General features: G+C 36.5%; 1 protein-coding gene across 22 annotated transcripts in view; it reads left to right on the plus strand.

Moving 5' to 3' along the window:
• NDUFV2 (NADH:ubiquinone oxidoreductase core subunit V2) overlaps positions 1-16,145 on the plus strand; it is a 34,784-nt gene that overhangs the window by 15,904 nt on the left and 2,735 nt on the right. For 13 of the 22 annotated variants that reach the window (XM_074022910.1, XM_074022915.1, XM_074022911.1 and 10 more), the window contains 6 exons: positions 2,194-2,259; positions 3,657-3,719; positions 3,805-3,921; positions 6,691-6,859; positions 9,124-9,233; positions 11,055-11,131. In XM_074022910.1, coding sequence (XP_073879011.1) covers positions 2,194-2,259; positions 3,657-3,719; positions 3,805-3,921; positions 6,691-6,859; positions 9,124-9,233; positions 11,055-11,131 — 602 coding nt within the window. The remainder of the gene's footprint in view (positions 1-2,193; positions 2,260-3,656; positions 3,720-3,804; positions 3,922-6,690; positions 6,860-9,123; positions 9,234-11,054; positions 11,132-16,145) is intronic. The other 9 variants (XM_065534218.1, XM_074022912.1, XM_074022913.1 and 6 more) reach the window with 4 other exon arrangements.

A 16,145-nucleotide genomic window follows, 5' to 3' on the forward strand; every position in this document is an offset into this window, starting at 1 on the left:
GTTCAACAGAATGGAGTGTTATCTTTACCAAGTTTGGTAGAGTTGGTAGTTTGATAGCTAGTAATGTTATTTTAAATTGCATGCTTTTAGTTACTAGTAAGCAATTTGAATTCTGTGAAACTTGTTCATGATCTTTACTCATTTTTTTCATTTTTTAAATGCATTTTTGATCTCTTCAGGCTATTAGCCTCTTGTCATCAAACATGTGCAAGATTTAAGACTCACCAGTGTAGGGTTAACGGATGAGTTCTCAGAGGCAAAGACTTTATAGAGAATAGAAGATAGAAGTGTGAACTGAGCCCTGAGGACAACCTGCAAGGAGTGGATAAAAAGCCAATAAACAGAAAATTTTAGTGTTCAGAAATTAAAGAGAAGATTGAATACTTTCCCTCCTCTTAAAATTAATCCTTCCTTTATTATAAATATACAGTCTTTTCTCTCAGGATTTAGTTCAGTAACTCACTGATGTTACTCAAAAATTGTTATTAGATTAAAAAAATAGGCCGGGCGCGGTGGCTCAAGCCTGTAATCCCAGCACTTTGGGAGGCCGAGACGGGCGGATCACGAGGTCAGGAGATCGAGACCATCCTGGCTAACACAGTGAAACCCCGTCTCTACTAAAAATACAAAAAAACTTAGCCGGGCGAGGTGGCAGGCGCCTGTAGTCCCAGCTACTCGGGAGGCTGAGGCAGGAGAATGGCGTGAACCCGGGAGGCGGAGCTTGCAGTGAGCTGAGATCCGGCCACTGCACTCCAGCCTGGGGGACAGAGCGAGACTCCGTCTCAAAAAAAAAAAAAAAAAAATTTTTTTCTGAGCTAAGATGACAGTGACTGTCTTCTAAATTTTAGTTTCAGTTAATTTTTCAAAACAAAACCAACACAGTCGAAGCCCCCTTGTGCACCTCTCTCTGACTGCATCCCTCCCTGCCTCCCAGTTATCCTGAAATTGATATTTATCACTCCCATCTTTTGTACCTGTCTCACATCGTGTACCTTAGTCTTTTCTTAATTAAAGCAGATGTTCCATGTAAACTTATTTATTAATATTTCTTCAACTGAAATACCATTTGGACCTAGGGAAAAGTTAAATATACTATTGTGTTATATTACTCCATTTACTTTCTTCTATGTTTGCCTTTGAATTGTCCAACTCTTTGCTAGTTCCATGCTTGGTTTAACCCAGTGTTCTGCCGTCCGTGGTTAGCAGAACTCAGAAATTGGAGGAATCCAGAATAGTAGTTGAAATACTTGGGGTAGGGGACAGGGTAGGAGTGGAGGGTAGGAGCAAGAGGGCCAAGAGAAATGAAATGCAGCTGAGAGAATAATCAGATTCCTTCCAAAGCAACTGAACATTGTCAGTCTGCATAGCATCATAAATAGCTTTCTAAAACTACTGTTCTTCCCTGCTCCCCCAGATGGAGCCTTGCTTTGTTGCTCAGGCTGGAGTGCGGTGGTGTGATCTCGGCTCACTGCAACCTCTGCCTCCCGGGTTCAGGCGGTTCTCCTGCCTCAGCCTTCTGAGTAGCTGGGACTACCAGTGTGTGCCACCACGCCCAGCTAATTTTTGTGTTTTTAGTGGAGACAGGGTTTTACCATGTTGGCCAGGATGGTCTCGATCTCTTGACCTCATGATCGGCTTGCCTTAGCCTCCCAAAGTGCTGGGATCACGGGCATGAGCCACTGCACCCGGCTAGAAACTACTTTTTACAGCTGGAGTTTCAGAACTAATTTAGTAAAGGATTGAAAAGGAGGATACAGTTGACTCATTTGTACAGAGTATATGACTCATTTGTACAGAATGAAAACATGTTTATGAACATGTTTCACACTAAGTGAAAGCTGGCATCCAACTTGATTCAGACAAAAGTGAAAGTCAAGAAGTTAATAGTACATTAATTCACCAAATGCATGCCAGCAGAGCATGGCAGGAAGGTACACAACTCAGCAGATCTGGGCTGTCCTGGTTCTCCTATTGACTCGTGTGTGTGATGTTAGGCGGGTGAATCTTGCCTTTGAATCTCCATTTGTAAAATACCTCTCCTGAAATAGAGATGGGTAGGGTAGTATACCATATTTCTTAAGATCTTTTATAAGTTGATTCCATTGTTTTAAATTATGAATCCTAAAGTATTTCTTTATGAAAAAATTTGTAAGGCTGTGATTTACTAAACTTCCTTAAAATTTTAAATTTTAGGGAAGACATGTAAGGAATTTACATAAGACAGCTATGCAAAATGGAGCTGGAGGAGCTTTATTTGTGGTAAGTAATTACTTACATTTCTTTGGAAAGAAAAGACTTGGAAATTTGGGTAAATCCATTGTAAAAATCCAAAATATCTTAAATACCGTTGTCTAAAATTGTGGGAATTTACATATAGCTAATTGAATTTACTACATTTCAAAAGACGTGTAGTTCCAGTTGAACCTCATGAGTTTAAATTAGTACGAGGAAAACTCTGGGAATAAGAATTTATTCCCAGTGAAATTACTGTGTGAGCCCTAACCTGATTCTCATCACACTTTGGATTCTCAGTCATGTTGGCTTACTGAGGGTTTGAAGATTGTAACTTGTTGAATCCCAAAATGACACTAGTTTGAAACTTACGGGTTTTAGTAATGTAGTAACTAGATTAGCAGCTGGTCTTTATATTTTTAGTTTCCGGAGTTTTAACTATAGATAGAAGCCTATGAACTCCCCAGATTAGTCGCACAATTTGGAAAGGATAAGATACTGTATCTCCCTTTTCTGACAAGGTGCAGTTTTCAGGGATTACTCTTGTGTAAAGGAAATATAGTGGACTTGTGTGATGATTTAGTTCGTGGTGTAAGAAGTAGCTTCCTGCTACATATCAATCATCAAATTGGCCACATATTTGAGATCATTGTCTAGAGTTTCTGTTTTCTTTCCTCTTTTGGTTTATGTCCTTTAAAAAGCAGAACTCTGAGAGTTAACATATCAAGAGATTCATTTCTGTATTCACCACACATACATAACATTAATTGATCGTAAGTGTTAATCTCAGTGTGACTCATTTGATTTCCTGTTGACATGCCATTTCTTGTCCGTTTTTGAAGAGGGCCTGCGTCTGCTCTTTTAAGAAGAAATCAAGCTTCTTGCTGTTGGCTATTATGGAAAATGTGGGAAAGAGATGGTGCTTTTTTTTCTTTTTTTTTTTTTGAGATGGTCCTTTTGTACCCTCCTAAAGTAATGGGTCTTAACCCTTTTGGATCCCAGATCCCTTTGACAATCTGATACCCTCTCTTTTGGGAAAATACACATGTTCACATTTAAAATTTTGTGTTTTAATTGCATAAAGGCTTCCAATAATTGGTAATGTTTTGGTAATTCTGTTAGAAGATCTTATTCTCTAATGAAGCTGGATAACACTTTTTGTTGTTTGGGTTTTTTGTTCCTAAAGGTACTTTTCTTATTCTTTAAATGGTCCTTTGTAAAATTTTAAATTCTAACTTTACTTTGGTAATCATACTCATCAAATGTGTGTTTAGTCATTCTTTTTGATGGAAGGATAGGGTGCTATATATCATGTTGGAATTAAAATGGAGAGATTAAACAATAAGTAATAGTATAGTAATGTACAGTATTATTCACACTTGAGAGAATTCGGATAATTCTGAAAACCTTTTTTTGTTGTGTAGCACAGAGATACTCCTGAAAATAACCCTGATACTCCATTTGATTTCACACCAGAAAACTATAAGGTATGGCTAAATTAACATTATAATTAATGTACCAAATAGGTAATATTTTCTAGATGTGGAAAATGATGTTCTTTCTTTTACACAGAGGATAGAGGCAATAGTAAAAAACTATCCAGAAGGCCATAAAGCAGCAGCTGTTCTTCCAGTCCTGGATTTAGCCCAAAGGCAGAATGGGTGGTTGCCCATCTCTGCTATGAACAAGGTACTGGATTCATTTTTGCCTTAGTTCCAAAAGAGAAGAGATTGTGTATGATAATTTCCTTTTATAGAAATTACTCTGATCATCTCCAGTGTCAGAATCTAGGATTTTGGAGCCCTTTAGCCATTTGTATGTTTCCTTGAATTGTCTTTGTGTTTTTGTTCGTTCCCTTAATGCATAGAGGTGATTTCTAACCTTGCAGGAAATAGGGAAGGCATTATGGTGAAAGAGGGTATATGTGTTTTTTTTTTTCTTTTGAAGGAAATGGTCATAGGAAAGATAAAAGATTCCAAATGTGTATAACTTAGTACCAAGATATTCTGAAAATGAATGTAATATTTAAACACTAGAATTACAGAAAAAAAGATCTGCTCAACAGTCTGAAGATTTTTAATATTTTATATCTTTGGCTGCTTAGAAATTGTAACATAATAGGCCGGGCACAGTGGCTCATGCCTGTAATCCCAGCACTTTGGGAGGCCAAGGCAGGCGGATCACAAGGTCAGGAGATCGAGACCATCCTGGCTAACAGTGTGAAACCCCGTCTCTACTAAAAATACAAAAAATTAGCCGGGTGTGGTGGTGGGTGCCTGTAGTCCCAGTTACTCAGGAGGCTGAGGCAGGAGAATGGCGTGAACCCTGGAGGTAGTGATTGCAGTGAGCCGAGATCGCTCTAGGACTAAATTCATTTCTAAATCAATGCATTTTCTACTTGACCGACTATAATAGAGATTTTGTTGTACTTCATTCTTACCACTTTCTAAACTTTATTTTGTTATAACTGTTAGGCTAGACTATCATCTTTCTAAGAGAATAGGAATATCCTCAATTTATCTACTAGGATCCTAAATGCAAATTTTAGATTTAGTTTATTGATCTTTTATTGCATTGTATAGTATTATAACACTGTGTGGATCCTTGGTATTTTTTCCCTATGAAAAATGTTATAAAGCAAGTTTAGTGAGTTACTATCCTAACTAAACATAGGTGGTTATTTTTTCGATAAATTATATATTTCTTGAGAAGTTACTTAACAATTTTTAAAAATTAAAATAGCCAACTTTATAATGATTTAGGTATATGCTTCTAATTATAATTTTATTATTATTTTGAAAACATCATGTTTTTAATAATGATAAGCCTGTTGGAAATCTTGCTGAGTGTCACGTTAGCAGAGCAAACTAAAAATAAATAAGAAACTGAAAGTGAAAACATTTAAAAAATAAGACAGGCATGGTGGTGCATGCCTGTAGTCCCAGGTACTCGGGATGCTGATGTGGGAGGATTGCTTGAGCTCAGGAGTTTAAGACCAGCCTGGACAAGATGGTGAGACCCTATCTCTTAAAAAATACGTATTTATGTATTGTCCTGTTATATTTAGGGTTGGATTTGTGTGGGCGAAAGGCAGGAAGTTTAGGGTATAGGGAATAGACTCAGGATTCTTTGCACTTTACATTTGGGACTTTTATTTTAATGTTACTGCCCCTCCCCCCAACCCATGAAACACCCAACCTTACAACAAAAAATATCCAGAAGCTTAATATTTAACCATCACTAAGGTGTAGGGAGATGTGCAGAATTCCAGGAAGGAGCCTTTTCAAATGAGCCAGGGTCTCATTCCAGATTTATTAAATTATTCCTTTGGTAGGGTTCCAGCATGTATATTTTGATGGAGAGCTCCACAGATTTGGGAATACATCCTTGATTTAGAACTGCCGAATGAAATAGCACAACTACTTTATCTGTCACAAGTGAGTCATGATTAGACATCTTTTGAGAATACATTTCCTTTAGAATTCCTAGTATGAGAAAGTTCAACATACTTGTCTGAAATGCCCACTCTTCTTTTATATCAGAATATGGATATATGTATAATTTCTAAGAATACCAGATAGTAAGTCTTAATGATAATAGGTCACCTAGAAAGTTGTAGACAGAATTATAAATTACAATAGACAAGGACCGGCCCTGGCAAACAGCTAGAAAGCCTTGTTTTCCCTAACAGACTTGCCCTAAGAAAAGCATGCTGAGTTGGTGATCCCCTTAGTTCTGAACACCAGAATGTCAAAACAGTTGTTTTCTATTAATGTCTTGATATGAAGGGTTAGAAAGTACTAGATTATATGATCCAACTTTCAAAAGAGTATTGTGATATGAAATAGAAGTAGTGTTTTGGATTATTGTGGGAGAAGAGTGTGTGATTGTGTAAGTATGATAATATGTGTATACATATATGTAGAGTTATAAAATTTTGAGTTTACATATTTAAAATATGGGCCAATTAGCTTTGATTTTCAACCTTTTTTTCTGTTGCTGTACCATTTGTATGTAGGCTTTTTGGAAAAAAATTGGTGAGGGTTTTAAAAATCTAATTGCTTCCTTTATTGGAGTTTGGCCATCAATTTTTTGCCATTTAGACAGATTACAAAATATGAGTTTTGATCAAAGTAGAAATTCTTAATAGTGAAAGACTTAAAGATTTAGAGAAAAAGAATATCCTTTTACAGAGGTGAGAAGTAGGGTAGAAGGAGGAAGTTCTGTTAACTCCATTAACTTTTGGGCTCTGTATGGTTTAAGTGTAAGTACATTGTCCGCAAAAATTGAAGAGTTTATATCTCCCAGTTACCCAAGACAAGTATGTTTTCTGCTCTTGAAGAACTTTTCTGTTTTTACCAAATTGAGCCAGTATTGAAATTATACTTTGTACAACATAATTAAAGCTCCATTACTAACATTGTAATTATCTTATTTTTAAATGTCCTAATATTTTAGGTTGCAGAAGTTTTACAAGTACCTCCAATGAGAGTATATGAAGTAGCAACTTTTTATACAATGTATAATCGAAAGCCAGTTGGAAAGTATCACATTCAGGTCTGCACTACTACACCCTGCATGCTTCGAAACTCTGACAGCATACTGGAGGCCATTCAGAAAAAGCTTGGTAGGGAATACATGATATTTGTAACATGGATAAAAAATAGAATTGTCTCTCTAGATTTGATACATTTCTATCTAAAATTTCCAACTTGTGCCATCTTACTGGATCTGTGTTTTCACATCTTTATTTCTTCCTATTTGGTATTCTTCCTCGGTTCTTAAAGCTGAGTTTTTAATCTTTTCATTTTTAATCAGTGTGTTTGAAATGCTTCTAGAAGTTATAAAATATTCATTGTTTAGAAGATTGTTTCACTTAGAAAATTGTTTCACTTATTATTCTGTGACAGCATGTGGTATATTGAAAAGTGACCCATTATTGTCCTCATATTCTTCTAAAGTAGTCATGGAACAAATAAGATATAAGCATAGTAAGAATGCTTTGGGAAGGGAAATTTGAAACATGTTATTATAGTAGCATTTTAAAAGTAAACGGGCACTTTCCCCTAGAAAACTGCTATTGCTACACTTCTAACTATATATGTCAAATTAAGTACTATTTTGTTATTGAATATAAAGTACGTGCATGTTGTAAAAATAGCTGGGTGGTATTGAAATATATAAAACAGAAAGCTGAAGTTGGCTCAAAATCCCCACCCCCAAAACCATCAAGGTATAAATCCTGATAACAATTGGATATATTAGTTGTAGATTTTATATCATTTTAATTATTAAATATATAAACGTACTATATGTATGCTTGCTTTTTAGACTTTATTTTGGCTGTATTTCTACAGCACAATATATATGTCTGCCTCATTTTTTTTTTTCTTTTTTTTTTTGAGTTGAGGTCTCACTTTGTCACCAGACTGGAATGCAGTGGCTCAATCATGGCTCACTGCAGCCTCCAATTACCATAAATATCCAGGTTTTAAAAAAATTCTTTAAACATTTTTGCATTTAAAAGATCAAGTGATCTTTTACCTCACCCTCCTAAGTAGCTGGAGCTATGGGTGCAGACTGCCAAACCCAGCTAATTGATTTTTGTTTTTGTAGAGAGGGGTCTTGCTATGTTGCCCAGGCTGGTTGTGAAATCCTGGCCTCAGGCAGTCCTCCCACCTTGGCCTCCCAACTGCTGGGATCACAGGTGTGAGCCACCATGCTTGGCCTGCCTCATTTTTCTGTTACAATTACTTTGATGTACACACATCTTTGCATACTTGTCCTGTTGTATACTGAGATTGTTTACAAGAAGTAGAATTGTAGGGTCAGACTTTGCTGTATTTTTCCCAAATGCATTCCGTAAATGTATGAGACTACCCATTTTCTTCACATCCCTTAATAATCTTTGACGTTAGAAGTTTTCTGAGTCTTTACCAAATCTGATAATGTGACTGTGATTTTAGTAGTTTAATTATTGCAATCAAAATGAAAATAATACAGCCTGATGCACTTCTGTATAACAACAAACACTGTGTCCTCTGAAATATGATTGCTTTTAAAGGAACAAGTCCACTAAAAACTTCCTTGAATGTTAAAATTACATAAAGAGGTTTTTTTGGGTTTTTGTTTGTTTGTTTGTTTGTTTGTTTTTTTGAGAGAGTCTTGCTCTGTCACCCAGGCTGGAGTACAGTAGCACAATCATGACTCACTGCAGCCTCAACCTCCCGGGCTCAAGCAATCCTCCTGCCTCAGCTGCTTGAGTAGCTGGGACTACATACCAGCTACTAATTTTTAATTTTTTTGTAGAGCTGGGTCTCCCTATGTTGCCCAGACTGGTCTCAAATTCCTGGGCTCAAGCCATCCTCCCACCACCGCGTCCCAAAGTGCTGGGATTATAGGCTTGAGCCACTCACTGCATTTGGCCTAGGAGTTTTTTCTTTTTAAAAAACTTTTTTTTTTCTTTTTTTTGGCTGGGAGATGGAGTCTTGCTTTGTCTCCCAGGCTGGAGTGCAGTGGCCGAATCTCGGCTCACTGCAAGCTCCGCCTCCCGGGTTCACGCCATTCTCCTGCCTCAGCCTCCCGAGTAGCTGGGACTACAGGCGCCCACCACCATGCCTGGCTAATTTTTTGTATTTTTAGTAGAGATGGGGTTTCACAAGTGTTAGCCAGGATGGTCTCAATCTCCTGACCTCGTGATCCACCTGCCTCGGCCTCCCAAAGTGCTGGAATTACAGGCGTGAGCCACTGTGCCTGGCCTCTTTTTAAAAAACTTAATAGTCTTAAACTTTTAATTTACCTCTGTAAAAATTGTTCTTTTTTTTTTTTTTTTTTAACCAAATCACTATTAAAATATAACCTGGTCCTTAGAGTGTTTGTTTATATTTTTAGGAATAAAGGTTGGGGAGACTACACCTGACAAACTTTTTACTCTTATAGAAGTGGAATGTTTAGGGGCCTGTGTGAACGCACCAATGGTTCAAATAAATGACAATTACTATGTGAGTATTTCATGTAATATAAGTTAAAGTTGTATGATTCATATTTGAAATATTTTAAATATTTGATCTTGTGTCCTTAGATGTTGGTTTCTGAATTATTCATTTAGAAGAAATGGTTACCATAAATATCCAGGTTTAAAAAAATTTTTTAAACATTTTTGCATTTAACTTCAGAAGACAAATTTTAAAACTTTAGATTATGAAAAATTTAATAATTTGGATATAAGTACAGAAAATAATCCTTGTGTAGCCAACTATCAGGACTTAACTAAGAGTAATATTTTGCCACATTTTACTTCAGATATTATCATCATCATTTGTAGAAATAAGCTACAGATACAGGTGAAATACTCCATTCCAAATCTTTTTCTCTTCCTTTTATCCCAGAGATATCTTTTATCATTATCATAAATTGTGTCTATATATGTATGCAGCCATACTAATACGTTATATGGCTTTTAAAAAAATTTTTATAGAGATGGTATCATACCTCTGAGTACTGCAGTTGGATCTCACAAGTTTTGCAGTCTTTTTTGTTTTTGATTGTTTCTATTGTTTTTTTAAGTTTTTCATTTTGATTCCTTTGACCTGTAAGTTTCTAAAAATGTTCTTAATATCCATATATATGGCATTTTCTAGTTATTTCTTTAAAAATTGCTTGCTACCCTAATTATATCACCATTTTAATTCAAGATACCTTGTTAGCTCATATTTCTTAGAAATTTGTTTATGGAAATTTTGGAGGGACTGTATTTAAGGTAGATTTTCTTTAAGAAGGGATTTGCTTTCTCTCTTGCTCCTGGCACTACTGCTGGCCCCAGAAAAGCCCCTCTCCTTATACCCTAGGCCTCTGTTCCTCTGGTGTGAAAGGTTCCAGACTAGCAGTTTTCTTTGAGGGATAGTTTACCCTTATACTGAGGTTAAAGCTTTTGGGGACCTTAACTTGTGTAGCTTATATGGTCTTCTGTTAGACTCTCTGGGGCTGGCTGGGTCCCTTGCCCCTTGCCCCTCTAAGCTTTGAAACCCTGAAGCCAAGTTTGCTTGATGTTCCACTTTTTTTCTTTGGTTTTCCTTGAGAATTTGGCCTCTGGGTACTTATTTCTTGATTTAAATAGGAATTAGACAATCAAGGCTTTGTGTGAAGCATTGTTAAGTCTAAATATAGTAGCCTGTAGACGGATTTGTCTGAGATAGATATTCTTTCAGTTAGCAGTAGTTAGATCTTTAGGCATCTAGTTAACAAGTTACTACAGCTACTTTGTACCTTACTGTTTCTTCAAGAATACAGCATTTATTTAGTATGTACCTTGACATTGTTCTGCTTTATATATTTTCTCATTAATCCTCAAAAACATGCTGAATTAGGTTTACAAATAAACTTGAGGAGGCTGGGTAACTTGTCCAAGATTACTAGCTAGTAAGTGATAGAGCCAGAACTCAAATGCAAATATGTTTCAATTCAAAGCAATATTCTGTATTGCCTCTTCAGCTGCAGCTCTTGTTGCATATTATATTTAGCAGTGTGTACTATATATAGGAGTTACTTAATTGTTGATGCCTTGGTAACTATCTTGTGAGCTGAGATAGACAATAAAATAACTGGCATTAGGGATTTACAGATTTCAGCAGTAGAAAGTAATTTTGTGCCAGGCGTGGTAGTTCATGCCTATAATCCCAGCACTTTGGGAGGCTGAGGCAGGAGGATTGCGTAAGCCCAGGAGTTGGAGACCAGCCTGGGCAACATAGTGAGACCTTGTCTCTATAAATATATTGATATAAAAGAAAGTAATTTCAATATGACTATTGTTAATTTTTTTCCAGGAGGATTTGACACCTAAGGATATTGAAGAAATTATTGATGAGCTCAAGGCTGGCAAAATCCCAAAACCTGGGCCAAGGTATGCTTTATTTATATATAAGAAGTTTTAGTGGCTCACCTAAATTAATCTTTCACATAAACTTAATTTAAAAAATTTTATACCTTAAGTTCATAGGAATTGGCAGGAGCTTTGGATAGTATTATCTGTATGAATGTCATCTACAGCAAGAATTTTTTTTTTCTAAAACCGTGTCTGATAATCATCTGATACCTATCTGAATATTTATAGAGAAGGAAATTTTACTACAAATAGAAATCTATTCCATTATTTAGAAGTTCATACTGATAGAAGATTGACCCAAAGACTATCTCCTTCTTAATTTCTACCTCAAAATCCAGTTCTGCCCTTTGAATCAACAAAAGGTAATTTTAGTACCTCTTCCAAATGACAGCTCTTCAGTTATTTGACATAGCTACCCTGTCTTCCCCGTATCTTTTTCTTAGATGGAATATCCAAAATTGTTTCATTGTTTTTCTCATATGACATAGCTTTGGTCTCCCTCCTCTGTGGGTTTTCTAGTTGGCTAGTGACTTTAATGCTTTAATGTGATGCTTAATCATGTTTTTTTTTAAATATTTTGAGACGGTGTCTCACTCTGTCACCCAGTCTGGAGTACAATGGCGCAGTGGCACCATCTCGGCTCACTGCAAGCTCTGCCTCCCAGGTAGAAGCGATTCCCCTGCCTCAGGCTCCTGAGTAGCTGTTGATTACAGGCACCTGCCACCACATCCGGCTTTTTTTTTTGTATTTTTAGTAGAGATGGGGTTTCACCGTATTAGCCAGGTCTCCGATCTCCTGACCTCGTGATCTGCCCACTTTGGCCTCCCAAAGTGCTGGGATTACAGGCGTGAGCCACCACGCCCAGCCTAATCATGGTATTTTGAGATACATACTGAGCAGCACAGAGCATTATGGGACTGCCTCCTTTGTTCCAGACATTATGCTTGTAATAATTCTGCCTAATTACATCAACTCCTACTTCAGAGACATTACGCAATTAACTGCACTTCATAATACATAGATCTTTTTCTATTCAGTTTATCCAGGTTGCTCCTATCCCATACTTGTGTTATATTAATTACTTTCCTTTCAGTTATGAACTTGAACTTTTACTTTTAAACAAACCCTTATTCCATATATAAGTGTTAAATCACTCAAAATTCTCTCTTAATACTAGCAAATGTTTGCATGGTTTTAGTCATATTCCCTCAAATTTTTTGTGTTTATATATATAAATTTTTTCTTCCCTCAGCACATTTGGAGGTTTTGATGTCCATACGGTAATTCTAATGTTTTAAAACAGTTGTGATGTGCTCTTACTCCAGTTTTAAAATATTTTTCTTAAGCTTTATTATAAATAAAAATTCCCTGAAGTAGAATTACTAAGAGGGTATGAGTGGTTCTATAGTTTGCTAAAACTACTAATAATACCCTATTTAATGAGAAAATGAGGTCGATTCAGGATAACTTAAGTTTAGTAAATGTTAGCTGACCCCTGTTGACCATTACTTTCTTTTCTAAGAAACACATACTGTTTTCAACACCCTGAGCGTATAGAATTGAATTTCCTTAAGGAGTTTTGGCATTTTCTTCCTAATTCCTCACTTGCTTGGGTATACCCCCTTTTTAAGGAGGTAAATCATTTCCCTGGTGAAAAATCATTCTCCTTTATGGAGGCAACTGAAGTGAAATCTTTAGTCATCTAACATTACAGTATCTTTTTAGCTAGTGCTCCTATCTCTTACTTATTCTTGCTTTAAATAGACACTCTCCCCCCACTAAAAGTACGAATTCCATAGTATTTTCCACAAGCTTCACCTGCTTTTTAGGAGTCAGGTATTTTAAAATAAATTCATGCTATTCTTAGGTTTCTACTTCAACCCATAACTTCTTTCACCTTTTGGGTACTCTAAAGAATATCTCAAGTGCAGATTTCCTTGTGAAATCCACTTGGGTTCTTTAGATGGCCCCTCTCTTCTGATTAGATGTTTTAAATTCTATAGTCATAACTTTGTTGGGTTCCCCCCCCCACCCCCAGATGGAGTCTTGCTCTATCACCTAGGCTAGAGTGCAGTGGTGTGATCTCGGCTCACTGCAACTTCTGCCTCCCAGGCTCAAGCGATTCTCCTGCCTCAGTCTCCTGAGCAGCTGGGACTGTAGGCATGTGCCACCATGCCCAGCTAATTTTTGTATTTTTAGTAGAGACGGGGTTTTACCATGTGGGCCAGGCTGGTCTCGAACTCCTGACCTCAAGTGATTTGCCTGCCTTGGCCTCCCAAAGTGCTGGGATTACAGGCATGAGCCACCACGCCCGGCCACTTTGGTGTTTAGAATCTTCTGCTTTGCTTCTTGTGAACTGTGGGATCTGTGGTTCACAACATTAATCCAGTTATTACTCTCCTGCCACACAAATTGATAGTTGCTTTGTCTACTTTGTTATGTCACATTACATTACATACTCAACAGTCATTTTTTTCACAAACTTTTTTTGAGTGCCTGCTGTGTCAGGCATTATTTTAGGTTGCGCGTACAATTATGAATAAAATAAAGTTCTCATCTTCTAGTGATGGAAACAGATGACTAGTGTAATATGTGAATGATAAAAAGGCTACACAATAAAATGAAGCAGGGTTAGGGGATAGATTGGGAGTAAATTTAGTGAGGAGAGGCCTCTTAGAGGTGGTAACATTTGAGCCATGAACTGAATGAAGAGCTAGAGGGAACCATGTGAAGTGGAAGGAACAGTGTTCCGGGGAGGGGAAAGAGGATGTATCAAAGTCCTGGAAGAAAAGTAAGGTAACAGTGTGACTGTAGTGAGGTGCTCAAGAAAGAAAGCAGTGGAAGGGGTCAGAGGAGATAAGGCCCAGATCAGTAATCTGGGCTGAATCTTAAATATAATAAAAACCGTTGATGGAATGTTTTCAGTAGGGAATGAAATGAGCAATCTTAAAAAATATTGTCATAGTTGCTATGTGGAGATTAGAATTTAGTAGATGTGTGGGACTAAGGATTTATGAGTGATTTCCAGCTTTTTGGCTTGAGCATCTCTGAGGTTCCTTTACCGAAAATGGAGATTTGTGGTAGGGCAAGTTTGGGGAAGAAAAGTCAAATTTTGTTTTAGACATAGTAAGTTTGAGATGCCTGCTAGACATCCATGGTGTGATGCTGATAGGTAGATATGAACCTGGAATATAGGGAATAGGTTAGGGCTGGAAATGCAAATTGGGGATTCATCAGTTATTAAGGGTAGTATTTAAAGTTATAAATCCGGATGACATCGGGGTGAAATTAAAATCTGTTATTTGTAATATGAGGTACTATAACATTGTACTTTAACAATAAGCAGGAACTAAGTACTCAGTTAAGCATTTTCAACAACATCTGATAATAATAGGGATGTTGTTTATCAGTAATCATGAATAGTTTTTCACTGAGATTTTCTTGATAGTGTTCTGGATTTGAACCAGATACTTTAAAATTATTAGTGTCTGAATCTACTTTTTTAACTTACTACCTCATTTAAAAAGCAGACAAAAGTCTGCTTAGGTTTCAATAATTGCAAGCATCCACCAATGCTGTATTATATAAAGCTTGTATTTGGACATAGCAATACTAGAATGTCTTGTCAGCATATGAAAACAAGAACTTTTCACTTTACTTACCCAGTATCTCGGATATGTAGGATAATGACAGAGACTGGGATAGCAATAACCATAATACAGTTATAGTTAACTCTTTAACCAAAGCTGTCTGATCCGTTTTTATTGGTATTTTAATAATAAATATCTCTGCTCTTTGAAAGAAGTACTAATGGTGAGTCTCTGTAATGAAAAACCGAGAGGAATTAAACTGCTTCAATAGTAACTGATCCCTGAGTACCACTGCCAGGTCTTATCCTGGCCAAAATTAGTAAAAGATTGATGTCTATTTGTGCTTCAAAACTGCTTTTGTATTATTGTTGGTGAATGACCACTGAAAATATTAAAGCAGTGGTAAGATAGTACAGTTGACTCTTGAACACTATGGGCATTAGGGATATTGATTGCTTATGCAGTTGAAGATCTATGTGTAACTTTTGACTCCTCCAAAACTTTACTGATAGCCTGCAGTTGTCCAGAGGCCTTACGAATAACATAGCACATATTTTGCATGTTGTATTATATATTGACTGTATTCTTACCATAATCTAGAAAAAGTAAAATGTTATTAAAATCATAATGAAAATATGTTTACTATTCATTAAGTGGATCATAATACAAGTCTTCGTCATTATTTCCATGTTGTATAGGCTGAGGAAGAGGAGGGGTTGGCCTTGCTGTCTCAGAGGTGGCAGAGGCTGAAGAAAATCCATGTATAAGTGAACCCATGCAGTTCAAAACTGTGTTGTTCGAGGGTCAGCTGTACTCTCTTAAACTTGACATTACTAAAAATGTTTGTGCTGAGATTGTTCTTATTTTCAGTGAATTTAAAGTACTGAAAAATTCTAAACTTGTTTTCAGGTTACTAATAGATAGAAAGTTTTTAGCGTGGATTAGTTTATAACTCATTTTAAATCCAATTTTAATTCTGCATATTTAGTTTATAAAGACATTTTAAATGTTGCATAATTCCATGGGGTGCAGGTAATATCTGAGATGTAAAAAATATAGAGCCAGGCTATAGTTCCAGTGCGGTTGGTAGATGACTCTAGACAATAGTATCACTTTTGGTTTTTTATACTAAAAGTAGGAACAGTGCTGGATATAGCTCAGCAATAGTAAAAAGATAAGCACTAAACTTTCATAAAGTGATTTGTGTATACAAACTACTTTAAGCCATGAAAGTTTACAGAAAGGCCAAGTTTTCTAGAATGCAAATGAGTTAAAATGGTACACATACGTATAGCGTTGGAATGACTGACGAACCATACTTTTTGAATTTTAGTGAAGACAAGGTAATTACTAGATGGCATTTTAAGCATGAGATATCAGGAAAATCATTTTTTGTTTAGTAAGTGAAAAACACTAGTGTAAATTGTGGCTGTCAGGTGAGT

The sequence above is a fragment of the Macaca fascicularis genome, chromosome 18 (assembly GCF_037993035.2).
Source record: "Macaca fascicularis isolate 582-1 chromosome 18, T2T-MFA8v1.1".
Lineage (NCBI taxonomy): Eukaryota > Metazoa > Chordata > Mammalia > Primates > Cercopithecidae > Macaca > Macaca fascicularis.